This window comes from Lineus longissimus, chromosome 2 (assembly GCF_910592395.1).
Source record: "Lineus longissimus chromosome 2, tnLinLong1.2, whole genome shotgun sequence".
Taxonomy (NCBI): domain Eukaryota; kingdom Metazoa; phylum Nemertea; class Pilidiophora; order Heteronemertea; family Lineidae; genus Lineus; species Lineus longissimus.
This window is the reverse complement of record NC_088309.1, coordinates 17,803,590-17,820,636: the sequence shown is the minus strand read 5'-3', so window position 1 is coordinate 17,820,636 and position 17,047 is coordinate 17,803,590. Positions and strand designations below refer to the sequence as shown.

Sequence of the window (17,047 nt, the reverse complement as noted above, 5' to 3'; positions counted from 1 at the left end):
AAAATTATTGTTGCTAGATTTCGATATCTGCAACGTAAGGCGTTTGACGTATCAAACGTTTGACGTATCCATAGCACGGTAGACTACAGTGGCCTATATAGTAGCTACTAGCTGCATCTTCGGGACATATAGGGCGGGACTTAATGAATTTTGGTCAATTCTGTATTTACGCCCAGTCCGTACTCGAAACCCCCCTTGTGCTCAGACTCGTGACAAAACGCATGCAGTCCGAGTGCATATAGGGATGTCACAACGTTGCCGGTCTTTGGTCCTGCTTGTTTCTCATTTGGAAACCAAGCAACGCAACCTACTCAGTCAGGTATAAAAATGGTGGTTTGTATTTGGTTGAATGTCCATCAACTGTACAATCTACCCGTAACAAAAACATCTTGCCACACCAGACATAATCAAGGGTCATTATGATCCTCATGACAACATCTCAGTAGAAACAACGCTGTTTCCAGTAAATTCTCGAACCGGGACTAAATCTACTGCCACACAAGGATTGCCATCTTTATTGGAAATAACCTGAAACATGGGGATCTGAGGAGCTTAGCGTGATTTTTGGCGCATCCCTCTTCTTTCTTTCTACACGGGGAGCTCTACAGGAGGAACTCAAGCAAGCTGGCTGCATGGAGGATATGAGACACCCACCCTTCCATTCGACATCTGGCAGAGACCCATTAAAGGCCTACCGGACTTTTCATGGGACCACCGGACCACCATTTGGTGTAGGCTAAAATTTCAGAGGGCGGCCGACCCCTCTTCCTTCCAGAGATTATCCAGGTCCTGGATATCCCTTTCAGTCAAATCTACTTAGTCTTGTGACTGCTAGACAGAAGATACAGCTTCCACCTTTAGCTGTCTCAGTCAGTTTGCACACACCAAAAGCAAACTTTGACATTGTGATATACCCATACACTTTCGCGCATCGACTAATAAAACGTACATTGGAACTGATTGTTTTTGGCTGTGTTGTCAATTTAAAGGGACCAACAAAACTGTATACATCGGGACCATTGGTGAAAATTTTTATCATTGGGGACGAGATCTCCAACCACACCGGAAGCAATGATTTTCGGTCTTGTTGCCGAAGGAACTTTGAAACGTCTTCAGTATAGATTAGCTTCATCGGGGCAAAATCTACCGACGCATCTGGCACCTGAGGTGTATTGCCCAGGTAAATACATCCTGAGCTTGTCTGGCATGTCACATCCTGAGAAAATCATGGGCTAATGTTCGCCTCTCCGGCCCTCACACACAAATAAATATGCGGGAGAAGCGAACATCAGGCCTGACCCCTGATTTGGATGGGTATATCAGAGATTTTGATCGTTATTAGTAACGACCTTAGCAGTGCGGGTGAGGGCAAGCAGACATCACGAGCCAACTATCAGGCTATATTGGGTCTAAAAATACTCCACTGCGTGGAGTTGTCTTTCCGCCCAAAACCTCGACGAGGTGCCTCGGCTTTGGTCTAAATTTCAGTTCCACTCGTGGTGTTTGTGAGACAGCCAACACCTCCACCTCGGTATCAATCCCCTCAACGCAATAAAACACACTTTAAGGCAGGTTAAGACAGCATTCAATTTTATTAAATGATCGTCTGAACAAATATCGTTGACAGAATAGTCAGGGTCGCAGCGAACGAATGGCTTTTATGGCATTTAATATCATTGCCATTCGTGTAAAATGTATTGTCATTATACAGCATTATCAAGCAAAGCAAACATTACACAATCGGGCATCAACTAAATTAACAAACCAGCCTTGTAATCACCAAAATGCACAATACAAAAAACTATACCCGTTATTTTAGAGCAGATTATTGGCTAGCCATTATGCGGCTTCATTTCTTCCTGAGACTGCAGATTTTTTCACTCCCATACGTCATTAAACAAAAAGATATCGAGAGGCGGCTGAGTACTAATACACTCTAAGAAAAAAGATTTTTGAAATTTTGAAAACCCCTATACAAATATCCAACCCGTGGATGAGGTTTTTCGGTAAAATGAAAAATTCCTGATTGTTTTTGACGTTTTGAAAAACCTCAGGGTTTTTACTTAGCTGAATAACCTCTTCGGGGTGCATTATATATTCAAAACGCCTGGTATAGGAGGGTGACCTCATCAGGATATACAGCCGCAATAAGCATTAATATGCTGATGATAACCCTCACCCTCTGCCTGTATATTCTCCCTTTACAGTATTGCTCTGGAGACTTTTGGAGTATCATTAGGTATCGTCAAATTTGAACATATATCTGAAGACACCCATCCACCCTCGAAGCCACTTCCCTAGCAATGGAAAAAGGTGTGTTAATGGGTCATGCCCAGGCTGATTTTTAAAACGGAGCCCACAATTTAAAGCAAACAGAAGACAAAAATCACTACATGTGCTTAACTTCGATTATAACTCCCGGTTTATACCAAGAATATATAAGCCTCGCGGCGAATATGCAAGAATATCTGGTTGAGCCAACGGTCGAAAACTTAGTATCTGACAGTAGGGTGCCTTCAGAAAAAAAAACCCGCTTCTTTGTTTTATGGCGTTCCTTTCTTCCCTTAATTACATATACACGTATGTATTTGATATTTTCCCTTCAGATGTATTCAAAAACTTGACAAATTAGGCAGGAGCCAGGTACATGTATGTCAGTTTAAGACTGATACAAATCGCCGATAGGGGTCTCTCCTGCTCACAATACATCGAAACTATTCACGTATGAGGAATGAGCTAGTAATCATTGCTGAATCAATCACAACCAAGGCCCCTATCTGTGCATATTATAAAGTCACCTGAAGACTTCCTATTTGAACCCTATACTCCTCATGTCTATATATTCCTCATTTAAAGGGACAATATAGGCAGCAGCAGCAGGCAAGATAAAGTTACACGAAGTCGCCAATAGGGGTCTCTCACATCTCACAGTACGTCGAAATGATTCATGCTTGTGCGAGGAATATATTTAGTGCTGAATCTGACATGACCTAGGGCCCTTACAGTGTATACTAGTCATTTGAAGATGACCAAATTAGCCCCTCTGCTCCTGCAAATAGTCCCCCTTTAAATCCATGTTCAAACCCAGTACATGTAGTTAGATATATACATGTTAGTTGATTATTAGAGTTTCGAAACAACGTATATATTTTCAATGACAGGCAGTCTCGACAAAATCGTGTCCGTTCCAAAAGAACCCATCTTTTGATTATGTATTCGTACCTTATCGGAAGACTCGAGCGATTTAAGAGCAAAAACAAGCTTCTGATATGCGATAGTCGACAGTTCTTAAAAAGCCGCATTTCTTAACCCGAAAAAAACATTTAAGTACACATGCACTAAACATGTCACAGTTAGGATAAATTGATCAATGTTGGACTTTGATATTGATTATGTCTATTACTATCGTCGATAGTACTCGGACTCAACGATACTTTCATTCACCGATTATTTAAGTGTGATTGTTTACATTGGCAGGTCAAATATATATGCCTTGTTGGCTATCATGAATCCAAGTCGTTTCGCCAAAGACCGACATTCAAACCGCTGATATTTCGATTGACGTCCCGGGGCCACTGACTGCCCACCGATGGAGTGATTACGGCCTGCCTTTGTAACTTCATCCTGAGATGCGGGATTTTTTTTATTCTCAAAAAAGTATTAGGGAAGTAAACTTAGACTAGTACAGTAGAACCACTCTATCAATTAAGGACACCCTCGGAACTGTAAGCTATCCAAACTCGTAAATAAAAGCGTTGCCTATTATGGGAGGGCAACTGTTCGTTTCTCCGGCCCGGGGTTTAGCAAACTTTCATCAGAATGCCTAAAAGAAATTCCGAGACATGTGTGTGTTTTCTGCGGTTGATAAAAATATGTTAGGTGAAAACCAAATATTATCGCAAGTAGACTGTCTTTGCCCTTGAGCAAAACCATGGGATCTTTTCATGGAATTGAATATTTAGGATGGCTTGTTGTGGGAACTAGGTTACACTTGATAAATCGATGCCGGGTTATTACTAGACGATGGACTCACGTCTACATTTGGTGCAGCTGTACTATCAAGCACCGACATGGTCCTTAGAAAGATCGGTATTCCGAACATTTTCGACACATTAAACTACTTGATAAAAAAAATACCGGTACCCAATTATATCAAGCGACTTTTTCCTGTGTGACTGCCTATACTATTCGTGAATCGAAAATTCGGACACAAAAATACTAATACTCGAATAAAGAACGACTATCAGTTCTCAAAAATATTTTAAAAGGCGAATAACGTACCAATTAATGCTCGGTTTCGTCTAGTTCATGGCCTGGTTGATCAAAAAGTTGGAAACTATGTTTTGACGGCAGAATTAACTTGGCGGGTGCGTCTAACATAAACTTAAAGTCAACGCCATTTTCATGATGGCCTTGACTTGTTTTTAACAACAGGACCACGTTTGGAGACAATGTCCTCACAAATTTTGTGTTTTTATTGGAGTGTTGAACGCCTTCTCCCATTGTAAAATATACAAACTCGTCAGAAACACATCAGAATGAGCTTAGGAAACACTGTAGTGGTGGGCAATGACTGAAGGATTTTTTTTCTTCTTCTAAGTTTGGCTCAAATATCCAGTACATTGTAACACAGGCGGAAACGGAGACGATGACGACAACACCAAGTTGTCTTTGAGTTATAACCTATACAAACCGATCAGAAGTCTATAAAGTAGTTGATGCGTTATACGATTCGTCAGCTTATTCCGACTTGTCGCCAACTGTCTCTCCTGGCGCTCTCCCATTCGCAGCATGCCCATTGCTCGGAGCGGCTCCCTTGCTGTTTACGGATTTCGAGTCGTCCTCGTTGATGAATCCGTCAATTGTAAACAGTCCTTCCTTATTGAATCGTCTTTCGCGGCGTTTCTGTTCATATTCAAGCAAAGCCTTTGGCTTCACACCACCAGCCGTGGTCGCAGGGCAATGCGTCCCGAAGAATTTGTCCCAGTGCGTAAGATAGGGTTGGAAGTTCGTAAGGGGCTTCATGTGGTGCATGTCGTGCTTTATAGCGCCTCCCCAGTTTGGTAACCAATAACACGGCGAGAAAGGAAAGTCAAAGCCAACGTGTGCCTCAATACTGATGATGACGTTCCAGAGCATCCATGCCCAAGTTGTCATGCAGTGACAGTGAAATAGCCAGGGGTTGACAGTGGTGAAGAATCCTACCGTGATGAGCTCCCAAGGATGGAGGTACTGCGTCACCCAGCTGAACGGGCTGTTGTACTCGTGGTGTATCGCGTGGAAAGTCTTGTACAGCCAGCGGTACCGATGATGCATGTAGTGCCATATGAAATATTGAAAATCGAAGATCACAGTCATCGCAGTCATCTGCCACATAAATTCAAACATGGAGGGCGCCTTGGCTGGTAGCGGCGTATCAGGAGTCCAAATACACTGCGCAATCCCAGTAGGAAGAACGTACAGTAAATTGTTCCAAAACGTCAAAATTACAGTTTTTTTTACCAAGGGCCATGTCACATCTTTTTCGGGTTGTATTTTGTATTTTTGTATCCATTTCCATCCCTTGCCCCACAGGTCGGTTATCATGAAGGGCAAAATGAGAGCGAAGTAGGAGCCTACGGACATCACCACGGGCCAGACGGGTGAACGGAGAGTGTCCTCATGGCCGATACGTTGGTCCCAGATCACCTGCAGGAGGTTGTACTGCTCCATCGTCTCCGAGACGTTGGCTGTGATCGTTTTGAGCATCCCGAGTTCCATTGTTGATGTCAGCCGGTCGTCTGCTTGATCAATTTGCTGTGGTGGCACTCTTACCATACGACTGGCTGTCCTTATGATGAGCCACCGAATTTATAGAACGTTTGGCCTAGCCTCGTCCCTAACGAGTACGACATTCAGACATGCGTCTTGCATTGCCTACAGAATTTGACGTCTGAGATATCTCGTAATGATCATGATTATCATGGTATTATCATGATATTATCATGATTACGGTTGTTTGTTTGTTTGTCATATGAACGAATGAGAAAAGTACTTCGGTAATGAGGTGAAGTAATGGGTGCCAGTGTCCACGACTCGGCGCTGTCCTGTTTATTTAGGTATGGAAGCCAATTCCATAAGCAATGGTTACCATTACATAGTAATTCAAATTTTATACTAAATTGCGCTTTCCAAACATTAGTCGCTTTGACTATTATTACCCTATATCCGCAGGTCTGAAAATTCCGCGTCCATGCAGATCAATATCCCGCGGAATTACTGCATGTATAATATTCCGACCGGCTGCCATATCGGTGCTCCAGAAGTATTAGGGTACTAGCAGGAAGGGTTGGGCGTTTGTGGTTTCTGAGTCTGATGGGGTTGGTGTCTGTTGACTGTGCTTAAGGTGATACTAGGCATGGCCCCAGTCTCTCTTAAAGCACAGTCAACAGGCATTTGGTCTCAGTATTTGGGTAAGTACAGAATCAAGGCAGCTCAGAGAGCAATGATTGAACGATGCTGTGGACAAGTCCAAGGATACTGCATCAGTCATGACCAACTTCTCATCAGAAAGCGTCACCACCAGCATATTCAATGTTCAGTTCCAACCTGTACCAGTCCAATGCACGCCTGTCATGGTCAGCAGTGGTCAGCTTCGCGCGATATGTATGGCAAGCCAAAGCGGAATTTATTCAAGACTTTAGAATTACCATTCAAGAAGATAAATATAAGTTCAAGAAGGAAATATATGTTCAAGACTAAAATATGTTCAACCTTGAATCAAATGTTTTCAACCTTGAATAAAATATGTGCAACCTTGAATAAAATATGTTCAACCTTGAATAAAATATGTCCAACCTTGAACAAAATATATTCAACCTTGAACAAAATATATTCAAGACTCACGTGACCATATTCAAGACGCACGTGACCACAAAATTGATGACGTAGTTGCTCATGTTTTGATGCTTTACGGACTTTCCCGAACCCGCGTCCGGACTTTCCCGAACCCATGGTACTTGTGTTGCGTTTCGGAGCTCGAATTGTTCGCACGAGGTTTTGACACATGGTTGTACACGTACCTAGCCGCCTACACCTGACATGTACAATGTCATGACAATTTTGTGGTCACGTGCGTCTTGAATATGGTCACGTGAGTCTTGAATATATTTTGTTCAAGGTTGAATATATTTTGTTCAAGGTTGGACATATTTTATTCAAGGTTGAACATATTTTATTCAAGGTTGAACATATTTTATTCAAGGTTGAACATATTTTATTCAAGGTTGAAAACATTTGATTCAAGGTTGAACATATTTTAGTCTTGAACATATATTTCCTTCTTGAACTTATATTTAACTTCTTGAATGGTAATTCTAAAGTCTTGAATAAATTCCGCTTTGGCTTGCCATAGATATGGAACATTCTTCCGAAACTCAAGCGAGGGATGTCTGCTCATTAGCATATCTCGCGCACTGCTCCTTCTTGTCAAACATCGTAGTAAAATCGTAATGGATAACGTCTGGCTTTGCGCCAGACATTGAGACTAATAAGTGAAGAGCTAATAGGTAAAGAACTTCTACTTGCGCGAGACTGCTGTGATAAAATTATCATTGCAGAGACTCCGGTGACGTACACATATATTTTTTACAATCAAAAATGCCCTCAAAAGACGACATGGAATGATTATTTTATTGATATTTCCTACTATATACCTTCCAATTATCACTTTATACAAATAGATCGGCGTTAGGTCGCATGCTTTTCTTTCCTGGTGACACTATAAAGCAAAATAGTTGCAACCCCGTAAATGCGCTATAAGTCCAATAATAAGTGACGGTGACCCGTTATAAATGTTTCGCCAGCTTCGCTTTTTTGCCGCTACGCGGCGCTTTGGGCCCTTGCGTCAAGGACTAAATTCCATTTTGAAACCTTTTCCGTCAATGACCCATGTACCCATTTACTCCAACATTGTACGTAGAAAAAAAAACAAATACGGTTAATTGTCTTGGCTGAGGGTACAAAGTTGAAAAGGAGAGTCGAACGTCGAATATTGACTTTAGTTTGAATTTTGACCCTGATTTGTCAGGAAATCCTGGGAGATTTTCTACAAAATGGATATTGTCAGACAGATTTGACATTAGGGCGGTTTTTAAAAATGTTTTGGAAACCTTTTGATGTGTGTATGCGGAGGGTATAGGAAAGGACGTAACGTTTTTTTAGGAAGTGATTATTTGGCAAGCCCGGCTAACCAAACAGCGACTCTTTTTCTGCCCAAGATGGAGAGCCGAACTCATTCATACATAGCCTTCCCGGAGCTCATTATAATATCCGTGTTATGATTCATTGCAACGCGGTCAACAACATTACTGGATGAAGGACCTTAGCAATTACGCCGATCAATTTATCACATTTTAAATTGCCGTTGTATCCCATAAATGTACAGTCCTTCCACAAAGTAAATGTCCACCGTTTTTTTTAAATATCGCAGAGATAAAATAAGATTTTGAATGCGGTTTTCAGCAGAGTATGGTATATCAAGTTGGTCATATATCTGTTTTATTTTGATGCACCTAAGCCCATCCCTTCATTATGCAACAAATATTTTCAAAAAAGGTCCAAAAATCACTATTTTTTATTTCATGTGCCTTTTCAAAAATTCAAATTAGCCCATGAACTGTGACCAACTTTATGACCATCTTTTTTGGCATTTGCAATTCCGTAGAGTGTGTTCAACAGTCATGACAAATGCATATTTTTGCTTAGGATTTTTATGTAATTTTTTAAATCTCTTCCATAACCTTTGATAAAGATCCCCAATCCTTCGTGTATGAGTTGAGTTGGCGATAAAGACCCTGACTGACTGCACTGCTGACTATGAGGGTTGTTCTCAAAGGTCACCAACTGTCTGAAAAAAACATTCACCTGTAGCAAGCTAAAACTAATCTTCAAAATGAAAGATTTTAGCAGGAATTTTCGAGTAATGAAAGCAAGAGAAAACCTTCGTTGCATCATAGTTTACGCATACATTGTGAAAAAGAACGATAATAAAGTAAGATAAAAAAGTGATTTTTGTTGGACATTTTTAAAATTGCCTGTTACATAATGAAGAGACAGGATTTTTTAGCTGGGTCCAAATACATCATATACATGACCAACTAGATATACCATTCTCTGCTGAAAACCGCATTCAATTATCTTATTCTATCTCTGTGATATTAACAAAAACCTGTGGGCATTTACTTTCTGGAAGGACTGTACATGTACGCATATACATGTACCTCTTTATCGATTATCGACAAACACACGAGTTTAGTAAAAGCGGAGTCTTTCAAATAAATATATTTGTATAGATACATGTATAGATAATAATTATTTGGAAGACTCTGGTAAGGTCTCATTAGGGAGCTTTTTTTGTATTCAAACGCGGCCAACCCTTTTTGGAGTTTCTGAAACCTGGAGCGCTACTCAATAGGCGGCTAACAAGAAACTACGCATTTTACTGTTGTTGCCGACTTATGTGTACAATGAGCTTGGGATGTGCGTCGGGCCAGTGTTGAAATGCCGTCCAGTGCCAGTTAGTGCGTTTTTCGCTGATTTGTGCAAAATTCAACATATCTCAAAAGTTCAATGGTTGACCGTCGATTTTTTTTTTGATTTTTGTGTAGCGTAAGCAACTGTCTTTCACGGGAGAATGGTCACTGTAAGAATTATACTGGAAGAAATGTATAATATTTTGTTTTTTCCGTGATTGTCCGACCCAATTGGCAATATTTCCATTCGGGATGGTGAACAGAGCTAGGAGCCAATGCGACGCTTATGATTTATTCAAAGAAATAAAATGCCCGATTTAACATCCTGCAGAATCAGGGGAATCGGGCGTTTCCAGTGATATACGACACAAGTGGGTTGTCCTCATGCAATCACATTGGAAACGATGTTACGTCCTGTTAACGGGGCACGTCATCATCGCGTACATTCGGGAAAAACTCCCTAACGAGACCTAAAAGAAAGTGAATCGAGCGCAAGGGTCCGCCATTGTTAATTATGCGCATATTTATTTCAATATGAAATCACAGCTCTCTGATCGGCTGATATGTCCCCGGCTCGCCAAACAGAGAAGATTATTTTACGTCTCTGCTCTCTAATTGGCGAATAAGTCCCCGGTTTGCCAAACAGCAGGGAAGAATGGTTTACCTGTTTGGGAAGCCGGGCTTGCAAAACTGGGTCGATTTTCAGTGCTGTTCGGCAAGCGGCTCTCCAAACAGGACAAACAATGATACTAGTTCGGGGAACGGCTTGCCAAAAATATCCCGAGCCTTTTTTAACATAATAAAAACCCCTGAATAACTCGACCGATGGACATATTAGAAGCGCTACTATAGTTAACGTGTATACGTATCGAATGTAAACAATGTATCTCATGTCCATGGATTCAGTTCAGATGGCTTAAAAGTTCACCAAAGGTCACTCAAAAGAGATAAACACGCGAATGAAGCACCGCGACTATTCTGAGATCCGAGAGAGAACCACACGAATATTCTCACTGTTTTTCAATCAAACTTCAATTTCTGGGGGGTTCGGGGGGACTCCCCCCAACACATGTGTTTTTCCTTAAGAATAATCAATATTCGCTAGCAGGCTTTTTATGCTCCCAGATATGAAGAGATTTCTATGTTCCTCAGGTTCTTTGGTCAGCAGTCTGGTGTTCCTCAAGAGTCAAGTGTCTTCCAGTCTCTTGGCCTGCAAAAACCCTTTTCAACCAATTGTTTATGCATTAACCCTTCGGTAACATGTTGGTGGGGGAAAAACCTGACCCCTGACCCCTTTAATTGGTTGCCCAGGTACAACCACATGCAATTGTCTCAAGGAAGCCACCAGTGTCTACCACCTCTTGGCAGTCTTGCCAATATCATGCCAGTGAAAAGGAAGCGTAATGATGGTTGCGGGTTGGAGTTAGGGTACCATCAAAGGGGTACCCCTTCCTCGACCTGGGTTAAACGTGTCACAGGACTGTATACCATGAAGGTTTGGGGGTTCCACTCGAGCGCCCCGGGGTTAGCAGCTCGGAAGGACTTATTGAAAGGCCAATGAGGGGGGGGGGGGTTGGGAGAGGCCTTCCACCCAATGCTCTGGCTAAAACATGTCAGAAGGACGGGGTTGGGGGAGGAGGGGGGTGGGGGTGGGGGGGGGGGGGCTCCCCATGTCGACAGTTGAGTGAGTTCACGAGAGATTGCACACATGAAGCAGGCAGAGTGCCAGACTACGATACGATAGTCCGGACACCTTTCCGGGGGGAAATTTTCCATTTCTTTGCCGGCTATTGTGATGATGCAGTTGAGTTATCAGTTACTGCTAAAGAGATACAAGGAGAAAACCGTCATCAAAACAAAAAAAATGGCGGAAGGAACTATAGCAGGTTCCCAACCAGGGGGTTTTGGGGTCCCCCTAGGGCACTGCACTGATAATATACGGTATAATTTCCATTGATACTCACACAAAGGTCTGGATAAATCAATATGTAAGAGTTTGTTTTCAAAATGACGAGCTTTGAATTCATTCATACGATCATAATCAGAACAGTTGTATATATTCATTGCAGGGATCATTTCTTATCCTTTATGAGCATGATATATAGCCCGAAGGAGCAAAAACAGTGCCACAACTACATGTATATATACGTGTATATGCTCTTTTTAGGAGTTTTAGGAGTGGAGGACCTCTGGAAGGAGTTGTGGTAATCCTTAAGTGGATGGCATAGTGAATTTTTAGAATAGCTGGACCGCCTTGGAGAATAGGATATAAACCAAAGAGGATAACCACCTAGGCCTATACTCCGGCGCAGTGATAGTAGTGTGGTGGGGCAGTCGAATGTCATGTCGGCCTTGGAGAATAGGATAGAAACACACTCATACAATGAAAATCCAAACCTTTATTGATGGCAGAAAATTTTATCATTTGTTATCCTGCATGAGCATGATTAATACGTTTGAGGCGAACAAAAAGTCTAGTTCTCGAGCCGTGCATGACGAGAGAATGCATCCTACTCTCCGAGTCATGTCCACTCTCCGAGTCATGTCAGTGATATGGGCCGGGGTAAATAGGGATCTAAAGTGCGCCTTAATGCTTGTCATCCATCGCAAGAAGAATACGGTTGAAATTGTTGTGACGATCGGTGATCGTTTCTTTACATCGCGATCAGCGGATTTCACCCTTGACCCAGTTGTTGATATAGTTATTTTCGCGCCCGAAGTTGATGATTTGTTTATCGAGATTGCGCGAGACGACAGCGAGACTTCGTCAACAACCATTTGCATTCTCCAAGCGTCGTCAATGGTGATCATCGTTGTCAAGCCTCACTCGACCTACTGTCTCTGCTTCAGTTGGCTCGCCAGTCACCTCTCAACAACGGGAACAATCGCCAACCAACAATGGTCATAATGGGACGTATCTAAGGTTAGATACGCATGCGCGCAATATCATTGCGCGTTCTATTCTTTTTAAATGGTGGACAGGGAACAATGTGACAATTTCAGAGGGTGAATGGGCATTTGGCACGGCGCCTGGGAGATAGCGACCATATGCTGTGAGCGCAAGACGGCACTTCGATTCTCTACGCGATTTAGAGTGGATCGCGGCCGATTCTGAACGCCCACGAAGATGACAACACCCAGAAATTCGTGACGAGATGGTTGAAGAAGAGTAGCAATGGTGGTAACGTTTTTCCGATAGATTTACGCCTGTTATTTGATGACTGAGAGAATGGCACTCGCCGTGATGTTTTTACCGGTGTGAAACCTTTACATACTTTTGTACACGGCGGTTGCACTGGCAGTGTGCATCGCGCTGTTTTGTAGACGTGACCAATTTCAGTTTTGATTCGTCATCCTCTCGCTGCAATATTCTGACCTGTGACATTTACATAGTTTCTAAAGTCTGAAAAATAGGCCTGAACGGTAATATCTTAATAATGAAGGTGCATTCTAGTCCTTGCGGACCAGGTGCTTGAAGGCTCGCGTCGATCAGGCCGGTCGACCTGAAACTTTTCCACTCCACTCTATAGGCTTACTTTCGATATATTATTGAGATTTAACAGTTTCTGGGCTGATTTTGCTGAGTCTCGTCTACACGTTGTTTGCAAGTGGTTGCCATGGAAACGAAGATATCTTAAATTGCCCAAGGGTGCGAATTCTTGACCGGGAGATGTCATAGATATAGAAACTGCAAAAAATTGCGTTTGACCTTATTGCACGCTTAAACCCAACTAGCGGTCAGTTTGCTTCAGTCAGCCTGGAGTCAGCGTTTACAGACCGGAGTCAGCGTTTACAGACAGTGTTCGTCTGTTAGTGTTGCAGCACGTTTAAAGTTTGCGAGAAGCCTTTTATCATAGTCTTATAATTATTCTCCTTGGTGGGAGAATTGTGTATCTTTTATATTCCCCTCGGTGGGAAAACATTTGACAACAAATACTATTATCAGAAACAACGCCCTTCTACTGACGTTCCGGACTAGAAGGCCGAAGTCCTCTACCTACCAAGGGACGGAGGAACGATAGCCTGTAGATGCCGGAGAGGAGACATTGACATCGTATATAAACTAGTACAGAGCCCCGCCAACTCTACGACAGAGAGTTTGAGCATTTCCAGCTCTTTCACCTGTGACTTGTAGGTATCTTCCTCATATCTGATAGGTTGTTCATTGTAAGACTATAGAAAATATACAGTCCTCTTCCTCAAGAAGGTGTAACCTCTGGCACAGTTACTGCGACGTTTCATCAATTCATCAATCGCCAGAACAGAAATCTCTACTGCTCATTCGATTATATTTCCTTGATAGTCTTCATAACTTGGCCTACATTATTCAAGGCCCTATTTCTAAAGTTACGGCGAAATCATCCTGGTCCTGGGGGGAGGGCAGTAGACTCTTGTGGGAAGGGGGGGGGGCAGTTCCATAGAAGTCTTCATCTTGAATCACGAGTGTACAGAGCATTAACTTCCAGCGGTATTGCCTCCGTTGCCTCCGCCCATATTGACGCGCGTTGTCTCGAAGCAGAGCAATGTCAATACAATGATTGAGGGTCAAGGTGGTATACATCCGAAAATGTGCACAAAACACAGCTTATTCGAACGTTTGTCTACGTTCTCTGTTGTGTATACATCTACATCCCAGAACCGCAGAAAACATCGTTATTGACGGTTATGCATTATCGATCTCGAGCAACTTGTCACTTCAGGTTTTGACAAAATTTTGATTGAGATCAGCTTTGCTTGGTAATTTGCCCACCACACTTGGCATCATTTGAAATTCACTGACTTTTTGCCGATGGCGGGAAATGCTTATAATATGTCTGTATTCAGCAGCTAAACATTTCATGCAGTGCTTTCCCAGTCATAATTTCATTGTGATCTGTGTTAGCAGATTAGGGATTATAGACTGATATCAGCTCTGCGCGTGCTATCGGATGGCTATTGGATAATTCGACTTTGCACGTACGTGAAGATGTGCCAAGCCAGCGTGGCGTAGGTCTAATGTTGGTGCCTCCCTCGAAAATTTTCTATGGCCTGAGAGCCCTGGACCTTCATGCCGTAAGAAATCATCTCGACTCGGACCGGTCACTCGGTCGGCTTTCTTATTGTACATGTATGATATTTTCTGGAAATCGTCACCTTCAGGAACTTTTTGGAGCTAGATCTGACTTATACGAGGTGTCGCTTTCTGATGAAATTTCGACGTGTGAAATAAAAATGCGACCTGGCGCGACTATGCTGTCGTTTCTATTAGTCACTCTATTCACACAGCATATTTGTGTAAACTGTAAAATGTGGTATTGGCCTTTCGATAAGTTTGATTCAGGCCATTTTAGCGTGCATGGGTGTGACCAAAGAGAACGCACAATAAAAATGGCAGAGGGTCCCCTTGGAATCCCAGATGGCGCAATCGAAATAACACCTACAAATGAAAGAGGATTGTGTCTCCTTAATAGTATGAGGCCTAGGTCCAACTTCCAGAGTTTCACATTGGCTTTCCAGACCTTTCTCACTTTCAATGTATCTCGAAAGTTTAGACTCATGGAGCTAACCGGCAGAAAAAATCATAGAATTATCGGCATTGAAATGAAAATCACACAGAAGATAAACACGAAGTGTACGTTGATTTTACGAAGGTGCCATGATTATAGTAAAGGCGTGAAAAGAAAGGAATGTACTCGGAGTGTAGAACTGCAACAGTGTTACATGTATGCATGGACATGGATTATAATTAACCAATCTTGTTTTAAAAAGCCGTTGATCGTCAAGTTGCACAACTGCTCTACAACGGTAAGTGGTTTCAACCTGCAATGTCGAAGAATAAAGAGGCGAGGATTAGGACTGACTGTTGGCGGGAATTTGCCCAGGAAGATAGTAGGAGGCACCAAACGGCAACGGATCACCAAGGTTGCTTTCTTCGACTGGACTCTAACAAATGATGAAATTGAAGCTTACAAGCATTGGTGCATGGGTTTGTATTCCCGAAAACGGACCTTTTTGTCCGTTGTTCACGTAAAATATGTCTCATTTAGATACCGACTAGAGGACGAAATCGGAGTGCCTGTCTGGGACCTGCTGAAATGACCGAGTCCGATAATGCATTGGTAGCCAAAGTTCTTCCACGCGTCATCCTTTAAAAAAAAGATACATTTATGCCACATTTGATATACAGGAATTTGGTGTTAGAAGATGGTTTCGATTACTTCGTGCTACAAAGTCCCAACGCTTGTCGTAGACGGGCAGAGATCCCCGATTTGCGAGTTGGCGCCAGTTCGAGGAGTTGTCAACATCAGAGAGTTTTCGCAGAGCCCCTGAAACCTCAATGTGAACGGTTATCCCATTGTTCGACATCGTCACCAGGAGCTCGACCGACTCACAATGAGATAGGCGTCTTCACATTGGTCTTTCGCGGGATTTTCGAAAATTCCCTTTTTCGGGCGAAAAATCACTCAAAACGCCCATGCAGTCGCTCAATCAGTGTTGGTCACTGAAGCCAATGTAACGCTTTTGAGTGTTTCCCGGCGATTCTGGTGGGCTCATCGTTTGGAACCAGGAACAAGTTTTTCTGTGTTTCCCGCTGTTAAAAAATCCTGATTTCTCAAGGTCTCCCTATTGTAATGTATTGAAACACTCACAAATAGGGAACAACCACAGATGTTACACCGGCGTTAGCTGAAATTGCTGATATTTTTGGTTTCCATTATTTCGATTATTTCATGCCATAAAGTCCCAACGCTTGTAGAAGACGGGCAGAGATGCCCGTTTTGCGAGTTGGCGCCGATTCGGGGAGTTGTCAACATTAGGGAGTTTTCACAAGGCCCGGGAAAAGTTAACGTGAACGGCTATCCCAATGTTGGACATCGTCATCAGGAGGTCGACCGACTCACTCTCTCATCTGATGAACGTACCTGTACTTTACTTTATGGCCAACAATAACAAGGTCAATAAGTGAACGTGATAACTTTTCCTCAAAAATGTTGTTTCTCCATCGTTTCAATAACATGCACGTATAGACATGTAATTTGAATGAAAAGGATAACATTCTAATGAGCTACTAGAAGTAATACATAGCACCCTTTAGCAATTTGTCTCAAGGCCTTTTTTTCATTTTCTTTCAGCGCGGATATTCATGCGGAAGAATATCGAAATACCCATTGGGGCAGTTTTCATTCATTTTCCTACCGACAGCGCCTCTTACTGTGCTGTCAAATGTATCCTAACCAAGCATTGTCGGTCATTCATATGGGGGGAAAAGACAGGGTCCGCCTGGTGTCAGATGATTAACTTGAATTTAAGACAAATGCAAAACAAGAACAGAAGGAAATTTGTCAAATTGGCTATGAAAATGATGGAGGTTCACTTTCTCAAAACGCACGGATCCTAAAATCTTCTGAACATAGATTCGAAACAAAAATACGACCAGTTTCGTTACCTTATGTTAAGCGAAATTGTTTCTGAATAAAATATTGCGCTTTCCAAACCTTAGGTTGCCCAAAGTCGCTTTGACTATTATTACCCGATACCCGCAGGTCTGAAAATCC

At 42.4% G+C, this 17,047-nt stretch overlaps 1 protein-coding gene across 1 annotated transcript; it reads right to left on the bottom strand.

The window, feature by feature from the left end:
• Positions 1 to 1,585: 1,585 nt before the first annotated feature.
• Positions 1,586 to 5,802, bottom strand: LOC135483710 (cholesterol 25-hydroxylase-like protein 1, member 2). Its single transcript, XM_064764706.1, has one exon. The coding sequence runs from the start codon at positions 5,758 to 5,760 to the stop codon at positions 4,741 to 4,743; it is 1,020 nt and encodes a 339-aa protein (XP_064620776.1). The 5' UTR covers positions 5,761 to 5,802; the 3' UTR covers positions 1,586 to 4,740.
• Between the last annotated feature and the right edge of the window lie 11,245 nt (positions 5,803 to 17,047).

Coding starts and splice junctions, on each gene's coding strand:
- LOC135483710 (XM_064764706.1), bottom strand. CDS start 5,760: ATGGAACTCGGGATGCTCAAAACGATCACAGCCAACGTCTCGGAGACG.